The sequence below is a fragment of the Zonotrichia leucophrys genome, unplaced genomic scaffold (assembly GCF_028769735.1).
Source record: "Zonotrichia leucophrys gambelii isolate GWCS_2022_RI unplaced genomic scaffold, RI_Zleu_2.0 Scaffold_583_31522, whole genome shotgun sequence".
In the NCBI taxonomy this organism is placed as follows: Eukaryota; Metazoa; Chordata; class Aves; order Passeriformes; family Passerellidae; genus Zonotrichia; species Zonotrichia leucophrys.
The window spans coordinates 1-20,339 of record NW_026992788.1 but is presented as its reverse complement, the minus strand read 5'-3'; the positions used below and the strand labels follow the sequence as shown (position 1 = coordinate 20,339).

General features: G+C 49.2%; 1 protein-coding gene and 1 long non-coding RNA gene across 2 annotated transcripts; both read left to right on the top strand.

Moving 5' to 3' along the window:
• Nucleotides 1-342: 342 nt before the first annotated feature.
• PRKCSH (PRKCSH beta subunit of glucosidase II) lies at nucleotides 343-14,189 on the top strand. The gene is made up of 7 exons (XM_064701403.1): nucleotides 343-412; nucleotides 2,218-2,315; nucleotides 5,269-5,385; nucleotides 10,302-10,397; nucleotides 12,180-12,237; nucleotides 13,013-13,118; nucleotides 14,175-14,189. Exons 2-7 carry the CDS (start codon nucleotides 2,228-2,230, stop codon nucleotides 14,187-14,189), a joined length of 480 nt encoding a protein of 159 aa, XP_064557473.1. The 5' UTR covers nucleotides 343-412; nucleotides 2,218-2,227.
• Nucleotides 14,190-14,727: 538 nt separating this feature from the next.
• Nucleotides 14,728-19,341, top strand: LOC135441846 (uncharacterized). The gene is made up of 3 exons (XR_010438571.1): nucleotides 14,728-14,768; nucleotides 17,631-17,760; nucleotides 19,256-19,341. It is a non-coding gene; the product is annotated as an uncharacterized LOC135441846 (long non-coding RNA).
• The last annotated feature ends 998 nt before the right edge of the window (nucleotides 19,342-20,339 follow it).

Here is a 20,339-nt window from a genome sequence, read left to right as displayed (position 1 = left end):
AATTTTACCCCAAATCTCTCCCATAACCCCCAAATCCCCAAAATTTTACCCTAAATCTTCTCAGGACCCCTCAAATTCCCCAAATTTCACCCAAAATTCCCCAATTTCACCCCAAATCCCCTCAGGACCCCCAAATTTCCCCAATTTCGCCCCAAATTCTCCCCCAGGACCCCCCAAATTCCCGCACGTGCCCCCAGCAGCATCCGCGCCTTGGCCCCGCCCCCCCGTCGCTATGACAACGGGACGCTCAGGCGCTGATTGGCTGAGCCGCCGCACCCAAAATGGCGGCGCCCACAAGACAGCAAACGCCGCGCTCAAAATGGCGGCGGCCTTGGAAGGACCGGAAGTTCCGCCCGGTGCCACTTCCGGTTCCGGCCTGTGGGGGCTGAGGCGCGCGAGTGAGGCCGGAGCGGTACTGGGGGGGGCTGGGGGAGATTTTGGGGAATTTTTGCGATTTTTGGGAACTTTTGAGGGGATTTGGGGGTTTTCTGAGCGGTCTGGGAGGGGATCTGAGGGGTTTTGGGGGGTTTAAAGGGGATTTTGGGGGTTTAAAGGAGAATTTGAGGGGGTTTAAAAGGGATTTTGGGGGGGCTAAAGGGGATTTTTGAGGGCATTGGGGATTTTTGAGGGTTAAAGGGCATTTTTGGGGGATCCTGACGATTTTGGGGTGAATTTGCGAGGATTTGAGGGGTTTTGGTCGGATTTGTGGGGTTTGGGATGAATTTAATGGAATTTGGGGTGGATTTGAGGGATTTGGGGTAATTGAAGGGGATTTGAGGGGTTTGGGGGGAATTTGAGGGGATTTGGGGTAATTTAGGTGAATCTGGGGGGGTTTGAGTTGGATTTAAGGGGATTTGGGGGATTTTGGGGTGAGTTTAATGGAATTTATGGGGATTTGATGGATTTTGAGGTGGTTTTTTGGGGTTTTGAGTTGGATTTGAGGGGTTTTGGGGTGGATTTTAAGGGAATGTGGGGCTGATTTGGGATGGATTTAAGGGAATTTTTTGGGGCTGTTTTGGGGGATTTGTGGGGATTTTGGGGTGAATTTAAGGGGATTTGGGGCTGATTTGGGGGATTTGAGGGAGTTTGGGGTGAATTTAAGGAGATTTGGGTGGGTTTAAGGGAATTTGGGGCTGATTTTGGGGGGATTTGAGGGATTTTTTTGTGAATTTAAGGTGAATTTGAGGGATTTTGTGATGGATTTGGGGTGAATTTTAAGGGAATGTGGGGTTGGTTTGGGGTGGATTTAAGGGAATTTTTTGGGGCTGTTTTGGGGTGAATTTATTGGGATTTGGGGCTGATTTGGGGGGGATTTGAGGGATTCTTTTGTGAATTTGAGGGATTTTGGGCTGTTTTGGGGTGAATTTTAAGGGGATTTGGGGCTGATTTGGGAGATTTTGGGGTGGATTTAAGGGAATTTTTTGGGGCTGTTTTGGGGTGGATTTGAGGGATTTTTTGTGAATTTAAGGTGAATTTGAGGGATTTTGGGATGGATTTGAGGGGATTTGGGGTGAATTTGGGGATTAAGGGAATGTGGGGTTGGATTTGGGGATTTGGGATTTGAATGGGAATTTTTTTTGGGGCTGTTTTGGAATTTTGGGGTGATTTAAGGGAATTTTTGGGGCTGTTTGGGGGATTTGTGGGATTTTTGGGTGAATTTGAGGGATTTGGGGTGATTTGGGTGAATTTAAGGGGATTTTTTGGGGCTGTTTTGGGGATTTTGGGTGGATTTAAGGGATTTTGGGCTGTTTGGATGGATTTAATGGAATTTTTTGGGGCTGTTTTGGGGGTTTTTGGGATTTTGGGGTGAATTTATCGGGATTTGGGGCTGATTTGGGGTGGATTTAAGGGGATTTTTTGGGGCTGTTTTGGGGAGATTTTGGTGGATTTGGGGGAATTTTGGGTGATTTGGGGTGAATTTAAGGGATTTGGGGCTGTTTTGGGGGGATTTTTTTGATTTTTGGGGTGAATTTTGGGATTTGGGGCTGATTTGGGGTGAATTTAAGGGGATTTTTTGGGGCTGTTTTGGGAGATTTTCGGGTGGATTTAAGGGAATTTGTGGCTGTTTTGGGATGGATTTAAGGGGATTTTTTGGGGCTGTTTTGGGGGGATTTGTGGGATTTTGGGGTGGATTTGAGGGATTTTTTTGGGGGGATTTGGGGCTGATTTGGGGTGAATTTATCGGGATTTGGGGCTGATTGCTGCTCCGTGCCTCAGTTTCCCCGCCATGCTGCCCCTGGTGCTGCTGCTGCCCCTGGCCCTGGGCGGGACCCCCGAGGTGACGGTGCCGCGACCCCGGGGGGTGGCCCTGAGCCGTGAGTGACCCCAAAATCCCCAAAATTCACCCCAAAATCACCCTCAACCCAAAAAACCCCAAAATTCTCTGAAATCCCCCCAAAAAACCCCCAAAAAATCCCCAAAATTCACCCCAAAAACCCCAAATTCACCCCCAAATAACCCTCAACCCAAAAAACCCAAAATTCCCTGAATTTCCCCCAAAAAACCGAAAAAAAAATCCCCAAAATTCACCCAAAAAACCCCAAAATTCCCTGAAATCCCCCCCCAAAAAAACCCCCAAAAATGCCCCAAAATTCACCCAAAAAACCCCAAATTCACCCCAAATCCCACCTGGGATCCCCCAGGTGATGGTGCCCCAATCCCTGAGCCGTGAGTGACCCCAAAATCCCCAGAATTCACCCCAAAATAACCCTCAACCCAAAAAACCCAAAATTCCCTGAAATCCCCCCAAAAAACCCCAAAAAAATCCCCCAAAATCCCCCCAAAAACCCCAAAATTCACCCCAAAAACCCCAAATTCACCCCAAAAACCCCAAATTCACCCCAAAAACCCCAAATTCACCCAAAATAACCCTCACCCAAAAAACCCCCAAATTCCTGAAATCCCCCAAAAAAACCCCAAAAAATGCCCCAAAATTCACCCAAAAAACCCCAAATTCACCCCAAAATCCCCAGACTTCACCCCAAAATAACCCTCAACCAAAAAACCCCAAAATTCTCTGAAATCCCCCCCAAAAACCCCCAAAAAATGCCCCAAAATTCACCCCAAAAAACCCCAAATCCCACCTGGGACCCCCAGGTGATGGTGCCCCAATCCCTGAGCTGTGAGTGACCCCAAAATCCCCAAAATTCACCCCAAAATCACCCTCAACCCAAAAAACCCCAAAATTCTCTGAAATTCCCCCAAAAAAACCCAAAAAAAACCCCCAAAATTCCCCCAAAAAACCCCAAATCCCACCTGGGACCCCCAGGTGATGGTGCTCCAACCACTGAGCCGTGAGTGACCCCAGAAACCCCAGAATTCACCCCAAAATCACCCTGAACCCAAAAAAACCCCAAAATTCCCTGAAATCCCCCCAAAAAACCCCCAAAAAAATCCCCAAAATTCACCCAAAAAACCCCAAATTTCACCCAAAAAACCCCAAATTCACCCCAAAAACCCCAAATTCACCCCAAAATAACCCTCAACCCAAAAAACCCCCAAATTCCCTGAAATCCCCCCAAAAAAACCCCCAAAAAATCCCCAAAATTCACCCCAAAAAAACCCCAAAATTCACCCAAAAAACCCCAAATTCACCCCAAAATCACCTCAACCCAAAAAACCCCCAAGTTCTCTGAAATCCCCCCCAAAAAAACCCCAAAAAATGCCCCAAAATTCACCCAAAAAAACCCAAATTCACCCAAAAAACCCCAAAAATTCACCCCAAAATAACCCTAACCCAAAATTCCCTGAAATTCCCCAAAAAAACCCTCCAAAAAATCCCCAAAATTCACCAAAAAACCCCAAATTCACCCCAAAATAATCCTCAACCCAAAAAAACCCCAAAATTTCCTGAATTCCCCCCAAAAAAAACCCTCAAAAAATCCGCAAAATTCACCCAAAGAACCCCAAAATTCTCTGAAATCCCCCCAAAAAAACCCCCAAAATTCACCCAAAAAACCCCAAATTCACCCCAAAAACCCCAAAATTCACCCAAAATCACCCTCAACCCAAAAAGACCCCAAAATTCCCGAAATCCCCCAAAAAACAGAAAAAAATCCCCAAAATTCACCCAAAAACCCCAAAATCACCCCAAAATCCCCAGACTTCACCCCAAAATAACCCTCAACCAAAAAACCCCAAAATTCCCTGAAATCCCCCCAAAAGCAAAAAAAAAAATCCCCAAAATTCACCCAAAAAACCCCAAATTCACCCAAATCCCACCTGGGACCCCCAGGTGATGGTGCCCCAACCCCTGAGCTGTGAGTGACCCCAAAATCCCCAAAAATTCACCCAAAATAACCCTCAACCCAAAAAAACCCCAAAATTCCCTGAAATTCCGCCCAAAAAAACCCTCAAATCTCCCAAAACTTTCTCCAGATCTTCCTCAAATGCCTTTCAAATCTTCCCAAATCCCCAAATTTCCCCCAAATCCCCCCAATCCCCAATTTTCCCCAAATTTCCCCCTAAAATCCCAAAATCTCCTCAAACCAACCCAAAGTTCCCCCTAAATCTCCCCAAAATCCCCAAATCCACCCAAAATCCCCAAATTTCCCCCAAATCCCCAAATTTCCCTCAGATCCCCCAAATCCCCAATTTTCCCCAAATTTCCGCCCCAAAATCCCCAAATCTCCTCAAACCAACCCAAAATTGTCCCTAAATCTCCCCAAATCCACCCCAAAATCCCCAAATTTCCCCCAAATCCCGCTCAAATTCCCAATTTCCCACCAAAACTCCCCAAATCTCCCCTGAGATCCCCAAACTCCCCCCAAAATCCCCTGAAATCCCCCCAAACCCCTCAAATTTCCCCAGAAATCCCCAAATTTCCCCAAAATTCCCCTAAATCCCTTCAAATCCCCAAATCTCCTCAAACCAACCCAAAATTCCCTCCAAATCCCCCCAAAATCCCCAAATTTCCCCCCAAATCCCGCTCAAATCCCCCCAATTTCCCCACCAAAACTCCCCCAAATCTCCCCCTAAATCCCCAAACTCCTCCCAGATTTCCCCAAATCCCCCTGAAATCCCCCCAAAATCCCCAAATTTCCCCCAAATCCCCCCAATCCCCAATTTTCCCCAAATTTCCCCCTAAAATTTCCCAAAATTCCACCAAATCCCGCTCAAAATTCCCCAATTTCCCCACCAAAACTCCCTCAAATTCTCCCCTAAATCCCAAATCTCCCCCAAAATCCCCTGAAATCCACCCAAACCCTAAATCCCCAAAATTCCCCAAATTTGCCCAAAATTCCCCAAATTTTCCCGAATTTCCCCCAGAGCTGCCGTTCTACGACCCCTCGGTTCCGTTCCGCTGCCTGGACGGCTCCGGCTCCGTCGCCTTCAGCTGGGTCAATGACGATTATTGTGACTGCAAGGACGGCTCTGACGAGCCCGGTGGGTGCCCAAAAACCCCAAAATCACCCCAAAAATGGACTCGGCACCCCCAAAAACCCCCCGGGGCAATGGGAACCCCAAAAACCCCAAAATCCACCCCAAAACTGCCTCAAAACCACCCCAAAAACTGCCACAAAAAACCCAAAATCACCCCAAAAATGGACTCGGCACCCCCAAAAACCCCCCGGGGCTGTGGGAACCCCAAAAACCCCAAAACTGCCCCAAAAACCCCACAGGGAACCCCAAAATTGCCCCAAAAAACACCCCAAAATGGCCCCCAAACTGTGATTGCAAGGATGGGTCTGACGAGCCTGGTGGGTGCCCAAAAACCCCAAAAATCACCCCAAAAATGGACTCGGCACCCCCAAAAACCCCCCGGGGTAATGGGAACCCCAAAAACCCCAAAACTGCCCCAAAAACGCCAAAATCCACCCTAAAACTGCCTCAAAACCACCCCAAAAACTGCCCAAAAATGGCCCCAAAATTGCCCCAAAAATGGGCTCGGCACCCCCAAAAACCCCCTGGGGTAATGGGGACCCCAAAAATCCCAAAACTGCCCCAAAAACCCCACAGGAACCCCAAAACTGCCCCAAAACCACCCCAAAAACTGCCACAAAAAAAACCCAAAATCCCCCAGAACTGTGATTGCAAGGATGGGTCTGAGGAGCCCGGTGGGTGCCCAAAAACCCCAAAAATCACCCCAAAAATGGACTCGGCACCCCCAAAAACCCCCCGGGCAATGGGAACCCCAAAAACCCCAAAATCACCCCAAAAACCACCCCAAAAACCACCCCAAAAATGGCCCCAAAAACGCCAAAATCCACCCCAAAACTGCCTCAAAACCACCCCAAAAACTACCCGAAAATGGCCCCAAAAACCCCAAAACTGCCCCAAAAATGGACTCGGCACCCCCAAAACCCCCCGGGGCAATGGGAACCCCAAAAACCCCAAAACTGCCCCAAAAACCCCACAGGGAACCCCAAAAACTGCCACAAAAAAACCCAAAATCCCCCAGAACTGTGACTGCAAGGACGGCTCTGACGAGCCCGGTGGGTGCCCAAAAACCCCAAAAATCACCCCAAAAATGGACTCGGCACCCCCAAAAACCCCTGGGGTAATGGGAACCCCAAAAACCCCAAAACTGCCCCAAAAATGCCAAAATCCACCCCAAAAAACCCAAAATCCACCCCAAAACTGCCTCAAAACCACCCCAAAAACTGCCCCAAAATGGCCCCAAAATTGCCCCAAAAATGGGCTCGGCACCCCAAAAACCCCCTGGGGTAATGGGGACCCCAAAAATCCCAAAACTGCCCCAAAAACCCCACAGGGAACCCCAAAATCCACCCCAAAAACGGCCCCAAAAACCCCAAAATCCACCCCAGAACTGTGATTGCAGGGATGGGTCTGAGGAGCCCGGTGGGTCCCCAAAACCCCAAAAATCACCCCAAAAATGAACTCAGCACCCCCAAAAACCCCATCAGGGTAATGGGAACCCCAAAAACCCCAAAATTCACCCCAAAAACTGCCCCAAAAACCACCCCAAAAATGGCCCCAAAAACGCCAAAATCCACCCCAAAACTGCCTCAAAACCACCCCAAAAACCACCCCAAAAATGGCCCCAAAAACACCAAAATCACCCCAAAACTGGACTCGGCACCCCCAAAAACCCCCGGGGCAATGGGAACCCCAAAAACCCCAAAACTGCCCCAAAAACCCCACAGGGAACCCCAAAATTGCCCCAGAACTGTGTTTGCAGGGATGGGTCTGACGAGCCTGGTGGGTCCCCAAAAACCCCAAAATCACCCCAAAAACCCAAAAATCACCCCAAAAATGGACTCGGCACCCCCAAAAACCCCCCGGGGCAATGGGAACCCCAAAAACCCCAAAACTGCCCCAAAATGGCCCCAAAATTGCCTCAGAACTGGGACTGCAGGGATGGGTCTGACGAGCCCGGTGGGTGCCCAAAAACCCCAAAATCACCCCAAAAATGGGCTCGGGACCCCCAAAAACCTTCCGGGGCAATGGGAACCCAAAAACCCCAAAACTGCCCCAAAAAACGCCCCAAAAATGGCCCCAAAAACGCCAAAATCCACCCCAAAACTGCCCCAAAACCACCCCAAAAACAGCCCCAAAAATACCCAAAATCCACCCCAAAAATGGACTCAGCACCCCCAAAACCCCCCGGGCCAGTGGGAACCCCAAAAACCCCAAAAGTGCCCCAAAAACGGCCCCAAAAACCACCCCAAAATGGCCCCAATAACCCCAAAACTGCCCCAAAAATGGACTCGGCACCCCCAAACCCCCCCGGGGTAATGGGAACCCCAAAAACCCCAAAAGTGCCCCGAAACCACCCCAAAAACTGCCCCAAAAACTGCCACAAAAAAACCCAAAATTGCCCCAGAACTGTGATTGCCAGGTCAGGTCTGACGAGCCTGGTGGGTCCCCAAAAACCCCAAAATCACCCCAAAAATGGACTCGGCACCCCCAAAAACCCCCTGGGGCCGTGGGAACCCCAAAAACCCCAAAACTGCCCCAAAAACCTCACAGGGAACCCCAAAATCCATCCCAGAACTGCCCCAAAAACCCACAGGGAACCCCAAAACTGCCTCAAAACCACCCCAAAAACTGCCCCAAAATGGCCCCAAAAACCCCAAAATCCACCCCAAAAACCCCAAAATTCACCCCAAAAACTGCCACAAAAAACCCCAAAATACCCCCAGAACTGTGATTGCAAGGATGGGTCTGAGGAGCCCGGTGGGTCCCCAAAAACCCCAAAATCACCCCAAAAATGGACTCGGCACCCCCAAAAACCCCCCGGGTAATGGGAACCCCAAAAACCCCAAAACTGCCCCAAAAACCGCCCCAAAAATGGCCCCAAAAACCTCAAAATCCACCCCAAAACTGCCTCAAAACTGCCCCAAAATCTGTCCCAAAAACCTCACAGGGAACCCCAAAATTGCCCCAAAAATGAACTGGGCACCCCCAAAAACCCCCCGGGGCAATGGGAACCCCAAAAACCCCAAAACTGCCCCAAAACCCCAAAAATGGCCCAAACCCCCCCCAAAAATGGCCCCATAAACACCAAAATCCACCCCAAAAATGGACTTGGCACCCCCAAAAACCCCCGGGGTAATGGGAACCCCAAAAACCCCAAAATCCACCCCAAAAACCGCCCCAAAAACCTCAAAATCCACCCCAAAACTGCCTCAAAACCACCCCAAAACTGCCCCAAAATGGCCCCAAAAACCCCAAAACCGCCCCAAAAATGGACTCCGCACCCCCAAAAACCCCCCGGGGTAATGGGAACCCCAAAAACCCCAAAAATGCCCCAAAAACCCCAAAATTCACCCCAAAAACTGCCACAAAAAAACCCAAAATTGCCCCAGAACTGGGACTGCCAGGATGGGTCTGAGGAGCCCGGTGGGTGCCCAAAAACCCCAAAATCACCCCAAAAATGAACTCAGCACCCCCAAAAACCCCCCGGGGTAATGGGAACCCCAAAAACCCCAAAATCCACCCCAAAACTGCCTCAAAATGACCCCAAAAACCGCCCCAAAAATGGCCCCAAAACCGCCAAAATCCACCCCAAAAATGCCTCAAAACTGCCCCAAAATCGCCCCAAAAATGGACTCAGCACCCCCAAAAACCTCCCGGGGTAATGGGAACCCCAAAAACCCCAAAACTGCCCCAAAATCCACCCCAAAAACTGCCCCAAAATGGCCCCAAAAACCCCAAAACCCACCCCAAAACTGCCCCAAAAACTGCCCCAAAACTGCCCCAAAAAACCCCAAAATCACCCCAAAAATGAACTCGGCACCCCTAAAAACCCCCCGGGTAATGGGAACCCCAAAAACCCCAAAACTGCCCCAAAAAATTCACAGGGAACCCCAAAAATCACCCCAAAAACCCCAAAATTGGCCCAAAATGGCCCCAAAAGCCCCAAAATTGCCCCAGAATTTCCAAACTCCCTCCCTATTCAAGCCCCCTCCTCACTTTTGGGTCTCCAGGGCCCTTCTGGAACCTTCCCGCCCCCCCAAATTTTGGGGAGGGGTCCCCGAATCCCCTCTGGGAGCCCCCCCAGACTGAAGGGACCCCCTAAGACCCCCCAAAATCCCCCCAAAATCCCTTCAGGACCCCCCAAAATCTCCCCAGAATTCCCCCCATATCCCTTTCAGGACCCCCCAAAATCCACCCAGGACCTTCCCGACCCCCCAAATTTTGGGGAGGGGTCCCCGAGGTCTCTCTGGGTGCCCCCCCAGACCCCCCCAGACCTTGGGGACCCCCTAAGACCCCCCCAAAATCCCCTCAGGACCCCCAAAATCCCCCCAGGGACCCCCAAATTCCCCCAAATCCCCTCAGGACCCCCCAATTTCTCCCCCCAGGGCCCTTCTGGAACCTTCCCACCCCCCAAATTTTGGGGAGGGGTCCCTGAGGTCTCTCTGGGTGCCCCCCAGACCCCCCCCGACCTTGGGGACCCCCTGAGACCCCCCAAAATCCCCCCAGGGACCCCCAAAGCTCCAAAATCTCCCCCATTAGAGCCCCCTCCTCATATTTAGGGATCCCAATGTTCCCCAGGACCCCCCAAAATTCCCCCAAAATCCCCTCAGGACCCCCCAAAATCCCTCTGGGACCCCCCAAAATCCACTCAGGACCCCCCAAAATCCCCCCAGGGACCCCCAAACCTCCAGAATCCCCCCCCTCAGAGCCCCCTCCTCACTTTTAGGGTCCCCAATATCACCTGGGACCCCCAAAATGCCCTCATTTCCCCCATGTCCCTTTCAGGACCCCTCAAAATCCACCCAGGGCCTTCCCAACTCCCCAAATTTTGGGGAGGGGTCCCTGAGGTCTCTCTGGGTGCCCCCCCAGACCCCCCCAGACCTTGGGGACCCCCTGAGACCCCCCCAAAATCCCCGCAGGGACCCCGGCCTGCCCCAACGGGCGCTTCCACTGCGCCAACGCCGGGCACCGACCCCGCAGCATCCCCGCGGCGCACGTCAATGACGGGGTCTGCGGTGGGTCTGGGGGCTTTGGGGGGGCCTGGGGGGGTTTGGGGGGTCCTGAGGGGGTTTGGGGGGGTCCTGAGGGGGTTTGGGGAGGATTTGGGGTATTTTGGGGGGGATTTGGGGGGGATTTGGGGGGCTTTGGGCACTGCGCATCCCTGTGGCCCACGTCAATGACAGAGTCTGTGGTGGGTCTGGGGGCTTTGGGGTGTCCTGGGGGCGTTTGGGGGGTCCTGGGGGGGATCTGAGGGGGTCCTGGGGGGTTTGGGGGGTCACTGAAGGGGTTTGGGACATTTTGGGGGGTCCTGGGGGGGATTTGGGGGGGTTTGGGCACTGCACATCCCTGCTGCCCACGTCAATGACGGGGTCTGCGGTGGGTCTGGGGGCTTGGGGGGTCCTGGGGGGATTTGGGGGGTCCTGGAGGGGTTTTGGGGGTCCTGAGGGGGATTTGGGGGGTCCTGAGGGGGTTTGGGGTGGATTTGGGGTGGATTTGAGGGGTCCTGGGGGGGATTTTGGGGGGTCCTGGGGGGGATTTTAGAGGGGATTTGGAGGGGTCTGGGGAGGTTTTGGGGGGTCCTGAGGGGGTTTTGGGGGGTTTTGGGGGTGATTTGAGGGGTCCTGAAGGGATTTCAGGGGGTCCTGGGGAAGATTTGGGGCATTTTGGGGGGTCCTGGGGGGGTTAGGGGGTCCTGAGGGGGTTTGGGGGGGTTTGGGGAAGATTTGGGGTATTTTGGGGGGATTTGGGGGGTTTGGGCACTGCGCATCTCCACGGCCCACGTCAACGACGGGGTCTGCGGTGGGTCTGGGGGGTCTTGGGGGGTCTGGGGGCTTTGGGGGGTCCTGGGGGGGATTTGAGGGGTCCTGGGGGGATTTTGGGGGGTCCTGAGGGGGATTTGGGGGGGTCTGAGAGGGTTTGGGGCGAGTTTTGAGGGGGTCCTGGGTGGGTTTGGGGGCATTTTGGGGGTCTTGGAGGGGATTTTGGGGAGGTTTTGGGGGGTCCTGAGGGGTTTTGGGGGGTCCTGGGGGGTTTTGGGGGGGTCCTGGGGGGGTTTGGGGGGTCCCGGGGGCTTTGGGGTGGATTTGAGGGGTCCTGGGGGGGATTTGGGGCAGTTTTGGGGGGTCCTGGGGGGGTTTTTGGGGGGAGTTTTGAGGGGGATTTGAGGAGGTCCCGGGGGGATTTGGGGGGTCCTGGGGGGGTTTGGGGGTGTCCTGAGGGGGTTTGGGGTGGATTTGAGGGGTCCTGGGGAGGATTTTGGGGGGTCCTGGGGGCGTTTGGGGGGGTCCTGAGAGGGTTTGGGGGGTCCTGGGGGGATTTTAGACGGGATTTGGAGGGGTCTGGGGAGGTTTCAGGGGGTCCTGAAGGGATTTCAGGGGGTCCTGGGGGGGTTTGGGGGGGTCTTGGGGAAGATTTGGGGTGTTTGGGGGGGTCCTGAGGGGGTTTTGGGGAGTCCTGAGGGGGTCTTGGGAGTTTTGGGGGTATTTGGGGGGTCCTGGGGGGGATTTTGGGGGGTCCTGGAGGAGATTTGGGGATGTTTTGGGGTGGATTTGAGGGGTCCTGGGGGGGATTTTGGGGGGTCCTGGGGGGCTTGAAGGGTCCTGAAAGGATTTTTGGGGGGGTCTTGGGGAAGATTTGGGGTATTTTGGGGGGGTTTGGGGGGCCCTGAGGGGGTTTTGGGGGGTCCTGGTGATTTTTGGGGGGATTTTGGGGGGTCCTGGGGGAGTTTGGGGATGATTTTGGGGGGATTTTGGGGATTTTTTGTGATTTTGGGGGGATTTTAACCCCGTCCCCCCCAGATTGCTGCGATGGCACCGACGAGTGGGGGAGCGGGGCCGGCTGTGAGAACACCTGCAGGTACTGAGACTGGTCTGTACTGGTTATACTGGTTTGTACTGGTCTGTACTGGGAATGGCTGTGAGAGCACCTGCAGGTACTGGGGAGACTGGGGAGACTGGTTTGTACTGGTCTGTACTGGTTTGTACTGGGAATGGCTGTGAGAACACCTGCAGGTACTGGGGAGACTGGTTTGTACTGGTTTGTACTGGTTTGTACTGGTTTGTACTGGTTTGTACTGGTTTGTACTGGTTTGTACTGGTTTGTACTGGTTTGTACTGGTTTGTACTGGTTTTTACTGGTTTGTACTGGTCTGTACTGGGAATGGCTGTGAGAGCACCTGCAGGTACTGGTTTGTACTGGTTTGTACTGGTCTGTACTGGGAATGGCTGTGAGAACACCTGCAGGTACTGGGGAGACTGGGGAAACTGGGGATACTGGTTTGTACTGGTTATACTGGTTTGTACTGGTCTGTACTGGGAATGGCTGTGAGAGCACCTGCAGGTACTGGGGATACTGGTTTGTACTGGTTTGTACTGGTCCATACTGTTCACTACTGGTTTATTCTGGTCCATAATGGTTTATACTGGTCCCATACTGGTCCCATACTGGTTTGTACTGGTTTGTACTGGTTTTTCAGAGAAAAGGGCCGTAAGGAGCGCGAGGAGCGGCTGGTTTATACTGGTCCATACTGGTTTATACTGGTTTTTCATGGATTTTTCGTGGTTTTTCCTTGTTTATACTGGTCCATACTGGTCCATACTGGTCCATACTGGTTTTTACTGGTTTTCCCTAGGGAGAAGGGCCGTAAGGAGCGGGAGGAGCGGCTGGTTTATACTGGTCCATACTGGTTTATACTGGTTTATACTGGTTTATACTGGTTTTCCCTAGGGAAAAGGGCCGTAAGGAGCGCGAGGAGCGGCTGGTTTATACTGGTTTATACTGGTTTTTCATGGATTTTTCCTGGTTTTTCCTCGTTTATACTGGTCCATACTGGTCCATACTGGTCCATACTGGTTTATACTGGTCCATACTGGTTTTCCCTAGGGAAAAAGGCCGTAAGGAGCGGGAGGAGCGGCTGGTTTATACTGGTTTTTACTGGTTTTTCATGGATTTTTCCTGGTTTTTCCTCATTTATACTGGTCCATACTGGTTTATACTGGTCCATACTGGTCCATACTGGTTTATACTGGTCCATACTGGTTTTCCCTAGGGAAAGGGGCCGTAAGGAGCGGGAGGAGCGGCTGGTCTATACTGGTTTATACTGGTTTATACTGGTTTTCCCTAGAGAAAAGGGCCGTAAGGAGCGGGAGGAGCGGCTGGTCTATACTGGTCCATACTGGTTTATACTGGTTTATACTGGTTTAACTGATTATACTGGTTTTTCCTAGGGAAAAGGCCGTAAGGAGTGGGAGGAGGGGTGGTTTACTGGTTTATACTGGTTTATACTGGTTTATACTGGTTTTTCATGGATTTTTCCTGGTTTTTCATGATTTTTCCTGTTTTCTCGATTATATGGTCTATACTGGTCCATACGTTATACTGGTTTTTACTGTCCATACTGGTATTTTCAGAGGAAAAGGGCCGTAAGGAGCGCGAGGAGCGGCTGATTATACTGGTCCATACTGGTTTTATACTGGTTTATACTGGTTTATACTGGTTTTTACTGGTTTTTCATGGATTTTTCCTGGTTTTTCCTCGTTTATACTGGTCCATACTGGTCCATACTGGTTTATACTGGTTTATACTGGTTTTCCAGGGAAAAGGGCCGTAAGGAGCGCGAGGAGCGGCTGGTTTATACTGGTCCATACTGGTCCATACTGGTCCATACTGGTTTATACTGGTTTTTACTGGTATGTTTCCAGGGAAAGGGCCGTAAGGAGCGCAAGGAGTGGCTGGTTTATACTGGTTTATACTGGTCCATACTGGTTTTTACTGGTTTTACCGGTATTTTCCAGGGAAAGGGGCCGTAAGGAGCGGAGGAGCGGCTGGTTTTACTGGTTTATATGGTCCTTTACTGGTTTATTATCCTGGTTTTATACTGGTTTTACCCTAGGGAAAGCCGTAAAGTGGAGTAGCGTGGTTTATACTGGTCCATACTGGTTTATATGTTTTCCTAGGAAAAGGGCCATAAGGAGCGGAGGAGCAGCTGGTCATACGGTCATACTGGTTTATACTGGTTTTTCATGGATTTTCTGGTTTTTCTTTATACTGGTCCATACTGGTTTATACTGGTCTACTGGTTATACTGGTTTTCCCTAGGAAAAGGGCCGTAAGGAGCGTGAGGAGTGGCTGGTTTATACTGGTTTATACTGGTCCATACTGGTTTTTCATGATTGTTTCTGGTTTTTCCTTGTTTATACTGGTCCATACTGGTCATACTGGTTTATACTGGTTTATACTGGTTTTCCAGGAGAAGGCCGTAAGGAGCGCGAGGAGCGGCTGGTCTATACTGGTCCATACAGGTTTTTACTGGTTTTTACTGGTTTATACTGATTTATTCTGGTTTTTCCCTGGTGCAGGAGGCGGCCGAGGGAAAACGCCAAAAACAGGTGCGGGAAAATGGGAATTCTGGGAATTCGGGAATTTTGGGAAATTTGGGAATTTGGGGGAATTTTGGGGAAAATTTTAGGGGAAATTTGGGGGAATTTTAAGGGAAAATTGGGGGAATTTTGGGGAATTTTAAGGGAATAATTGGGGGAATTTAGGGAAAATTTGGGGGAATTTTTGGGGAATTTTTAAGGGAAATTTGGGGGAATTTTAGGAATTGGGGAATTTTAAGGGAATTTTGTGTGGGGAATTTTGGGGAAATTTAAGGAAAATTTTGGGGGAATTTTAAGGGAAATTTGGGGGAAATTTAAGGGAAAATTGGGGTCATTTTGGGAGAATTTTGGGGCAATTTTAGAGGAATTTTAGGGAGATTTTAGGCGAAATTTGGGGGAATTTTAAGGGAAATTTGGGGGAATTTAGGATTTGGGGTAATTTTGGGGAAAAATTGGGGGAATTTTAAGGGAAATTTGTGGGAAATTTGGTGGAATTTGGGGGAATTTTGGGTGGAATTTGGGGGAATTTTAAGGGAAATTTGGGGGAATTTTGGGTAAAATTTGAGGGAATTTTCAGGGAAATTTGGGTCATTTTGAGAGAATTTGGGGGGAATTTTGGGTGGAATTTGAGGGGAATTTTAAGGGAATTTTACGGAAATTTTAGGCAAAATTTGGGGGAATTTTAAGGGAAAATTGGGGTCATTTTGAGGGAATTTTGGGGGAATTTTGGGAGAATTTTGGGGAATTTTAAGGGAATTTTGGGGGAATTTTAGGGGATTTTTGGGGGAATTTTAGGGGAATTTTAGGGAAATTTTAGGCGAAATTTGGGGGAATTTTAGGGGAAATTTGGGGGAATTTTGGGGGAATTTTAAGGGAAATTTGGGGGAATTTGGGGTGGATTTTGGGGGAATTTTAAGGGAAATTTGGGGTCATATTTGAGAGAATTTTGGGGGAATTTTAGGCAAAATTTGGGGGAATTTTAAGGGAAATTTGGGGTCATTTTGAGAGAATTTTGGGGGAATTTTAGGCAAAATTTGGGGAATTTTGGGGGGAATTTTAGGGAAATTTGGGGTAATTTTGGGGGGAATTTTGGGGAATTTTAGGGAAATTTGGGGGAATTTTAAGGGAATTTTGGGGTAATTTTGGGTGGAATTTGGGGGAATTTTAAGGGAAATTTGGGGGAATTTTAGGGGAATTTTAGGGAAATTTTAGGCGAAATTTGGGGGAATTTTAAGGGAATTTTGGGGGAATTTTAGGGGAAATTTGGGGGAATTTTAAGGGAAAATTGGGGGAATTTTAGGGAAATTTTGGAATAATTCCAGGAGAATTTTGGGGTAATTCTGGGGTAATTTCAGGATCATTTGGGGAGAATAATTTCAGGGTAATTTGGGGATAATTGGAGGATAATTTTATGATAATTTAAAGATGATTTGGGGATAATTTGGGATAATTCTGGGGTAATTTTGGGATAATTTCAGGATAATTTGGGGATAATTTCAAGATAATTTCAGTATAATTTTTGTATAACTTTGGGGTAGTTTGGGGATTATTTCAGGATAATTTTGGGATAATTTCAGGATAATTTGGGGAAAATTTTGGGGTAATTTCAGGGTAATTTGATGATAATTTAAAGATGATTTGGGGATAATTCTGAGATAATTTGGGGTTAATTTCAGGATAATTTTGGGGAAAATTTGGGTTAATTTTGGGAAAAGTTTGGGATAATTTCAAGTTAATTTCAGGATAATTTGGGGAAATTTTGGGATAATTCTGGGGAAATTCCAGGATAATTTTAGAATAATTGCAGAGTAATTTTGGGAAAATTTTGGGATCAATCCAGGATAATTTTAGAATAATTGCAGGATAATTTTAGGATAATTTAAGGATAATTTGGGGATAATTTTGGGATAATTTTGGGATAATTTGGGGATAATTTTGGGATTATCTGGGGATAATTTTGGGATAATTCAGGGGTAATTTCAGGATAACTTTGAGATATTTTCAGGATAATGTCGGGATGATTTTGAGATAATTTCAGGATAATTTCAGGATAATTTCAGGATAATTTCAGGATAATTTGGGGATATTTTCAGGATAATTTCAGGATAATTTGGGGATAATTTCAGGATAATTTCAGGATAATTTCAGGATAATTTCAGGATAATTTCAGGATATTTCTGTGCCCCCAGGCCCGGCTGGAGGCGCTGCAGGAGGAGTTTTTGGGGGCAGTTTCGGAGATAATTTCAGGATAATTTCAGGATAATTTGGGGATATTTTCAGGACAATTTCAGGATAATTTCAGGACAATTTCAGGATATTTCTGTGCCCCCAGGCCCGGCTGGAGGCGCTGCAGGAGGAGTTTTTGGGGGCAGTTTCCGGGATAATTTCAGGAAAATTTGGGGCTAACTTTGGGATAATTTCAGGACAATTTCAGGACATTTTTGTGCCATTTTCTTGCCCCCAGGCCCGGCTGGAGGCGCTGCAGGAGGAGTTTTTGGGGGCAGTTTCTGGGATAATTTCAGGATAATTTGGGGATAATTTCAGGATAATTTTAGGATAATTTCAGGATAATTTGGGGATAATTTCAGGACAATTTCAGGATATTTTCGTGCCCCCCAGGCCCGGCTGGAGGCGCTGCAGGAGGAGTTTTTGGGGGCAGTTTCTGGGATAATTTCAGGATAATTCCAGGATAATTTGGGGATATTTTCAGGATAATTTCAGGATATTTTCTGCCCCCAGGCCCGGCTGGAGGCGCTGCAGGAGGAGTTTTTGGGGGCAGTTTCCAGGATAATTTCAGGATAATTTCACAATAATTTCAGGACAATTTCAGGATAATTTCAGGATAATTTCAGGATATTTTCGTGCCCCCAGGCCCGGCTGGAGGCGCTGCAGGAGGCCCGGCGGGAGCTGGAGCAGCGCGTGGGGACGCTCAGGGCGGCCAAGGAGGCGGCGGAGGGACCCGAGCAGGCGGCCCGGGGGGAGCACCGCAGGAAATGGGGGGGTACGGGGGGGATTGGGGGGATTTTGGGGTTCTTGGGGTGTCTTGGAGTTTTGGGGTTTTATTTGGGATTTTTTGGGGATTTTTGGGCTTTTTTTGGACGGTTTTTGAGTTTTTTTGGGTTTTTTTTGGAGGATTTTTTGGTCTTTTTTAGGGCTTGGGGGAGCAATCCAAATGGGTGGTGAGGGGGAATTTGGGGGGGGTGGGGGTTTTCGGGGTTTTTTTTATTTTTGGGATCTTTGAGGCTTTTCTTGGGATTTTGAGGGTTTTTTTGGGATTTTTTAGGGGATTTTTAGGCTTTTTTTGGGCATTTTTTGAGGTTTTTTGGGCTTTATTTGAGGTTTTTTGGTGGTTTTTAGGTTTTTTTTTTGGGGTGTTTTGGGCTTTTTTGGGGGGTTTTGTCGATTTTTTTGGGGCTTTTTTTTGGGCTTTATTTGGGGTTTTCTGGTGTTTTTTAGGGGTTTTTTTGGGGTGCTTTGAGCTTTTTTGGAGGGTTTTTGTCGATTTTTTTTGTTTTTTTGGGGTTTTATGTTGTTTTTTTGGGTTTTTTTTGGGCTTTGGGGTTTTTTTGGGGGATTTTTTTTGGGTTTTTTGGGCTTTTTTTGGGCGTTTTTTGGGGCTTTATTTGGGGTTTTCTGGTGTTTTTTAGGGTTTTTTTTGGGGTGTTTTGGGCTTTTTTGGAGGGTTTTTGTAGACTTTTTTTTGGTTTTTCTGGAGTTTTTTGTCGATTTTTTTGGGGCTTTTTTTTGGGCTTTATTTGGGGTTTTCTGGGGGTTTTTTGGTCGATTTTTGGGGGGGTTTTGGGGGCTTTTTTTGGGGTTTTTGGTGGTTTTTTTGGGGGTTTGGGGAGCAATGGAAGGATCCAAATGGGCAGGGACGGGGGAGGATAAGAAGATGGGGGGATTTGGGGGGGGATTTGGGGGAATTTGAGGGGGTTCTGGGGGTTTTTCTGGGGGTCCTGAGGGGGTTCTGGAGGGACTTTGGGGCTTTTTGGTTTTTTTTGGTTTTTTTGGGGGGATTGGGGAGCAATGGAAGAGTCCAAACGGGCACCGGGGGGGTTTGGGGAGCAATGGAAGAGTCCAAACGGGCACTGGGGGATTTGGGGAGCAACGGAAGAGTCCAAACGGGCACTGGGGGGATTGGGGATCAATGGAAGAGTCCAAACGGGCACTGGGGGGGTTTGGGGAGCAACGGAAGAGTCCAAACGGGCACCGGGGGGTTTGGGGAGCAATGGAAGAGTCCAAACGGGCACCGGGGGGATTTGGGGAGCAACGGAAGAGTCCAAACGGGCACCGGGGGGAGTTTGGGGAGCAATGGAAGAGTCCAAACGGGCACCGGGGGAGGGGGAATGCAAGAATAAATCAGGAGACATTTTGGGGTTCCTGGAACAACTGAAGCTGCCAGGATGAATTTTGGGGGTCTCAGGATGAATTTTGGGGGTCTCAGGATGAATTTTGGGGTCCCCAAACCCCCCAAAATCCCCAAATTTCCCCCCCAGAGCAGAGAGCAGCAGCAGCAGCCGCTCAGGACGAGGCCAAAGCGGCCGAAACCTTCACGGAGCTCGACGGGGACGGGGACGGACGGTGAGATTTGGGGGGATTTTGGGGGATTTTGGGGGGATTTTGGGGGATTTTGGGGATCCCTGGGGGATTTTGGGGTCCCCCTGAGGGTTTTGGGGGGATCCTGAGCGTTTTCCCCATTCCAGAGACCCCAAAAAACCCCGAATTCCCCCCAAAATCCTCCCCAGCCTGGTGATGAAGGGACCCCATGGGAGGAATTTGGGGGGATTTGGGGGTCCCCAGGAGGATTTTGAGTTTTTCAGGGGGATTTTGGGGTTTTTTGGGGTTTTTGGGGAAATTTTTGGGGGGATTTTAGCTGGATCTTTGAGGGGGTTTTGCAGGGTTTTTGTGGATAATTTTGGTGTTTATTTTGTGGATTTGGGGGGTATTTTTTTGGGAATTTTGGGGGATTTTTGAGGGGGATTTTGGGGATAATTTTGGGGTTTATTTTGTGGATTTGGGGGGTGGTTTTTTGGGGAATTTTGGGTTTTTTTAGGGGGGTTTGGAGGGATTTTTGAGGGGTTTTGGGTGATTATTGGGGGATTTTTGGGGATTTTTGAGAGGGATTTTGGGGGGGATCATTTGGGGGTTTTGCAGGGTTTTTGTGGGATTTTGGGATAATTTTGGGGTTTATTTTGTGGATTTGGGGGTGGTTTTTTTTGGGAATTTTGGGGTTTTTTTTAGGGGGGTTTGGAGGGATTTTTGAGGGGTTTTAGGTGATTATTGGGTGATTTTTGGGGGGATTCTTTGGGGGCTTTGCAGGATTTTTGTGGGATTTTGGGGATAATTTTGGGGTTTATTTTGTGGATTTGGGGGTATTTTTTTGGGAATTTTGGGGGGATTTTTTTGAGGAGTTTTGGGTGATTATTGGGGGATTTTTGGGGGGATCATTTGGGGGTTTTGCAGGGTTTTTGTGGGATTTTGTGGATAATTTTGGGGTTTATTTTGTGGATTTGGGGGTGGGTTTTTTGGGGAATTTTGGGGGTTTTTTTAGGGGGGTTTGGAGGGGTTTTTGAGGGGTTT

Bases quoted from the DNA above. Each gene is read 5' to 3' on its own strand.
- PRKCSH (XM_064701403.1), top strand. From the start codon at position 2,228: ATGCTGCCCCTGGTGCTGCTGCTGCCCCTGGCCCTGGGCGGGACCCCC. The intron at 5,386-10,301 runs GTGGGTGCCCAA...AAATCCCCGCAG, and splicing joins GGACGGCTCTGACGAGCCCG to GGACCCCGGCCTGCCCCAAC. The intron at 10,398-12,179 runs GTGGGTCTGGGG...CGTCCCCCCCAG, and splicing joins CGTCAATGACGGGGTCTGCG to ATTGCTGCGATGGCACCGAC.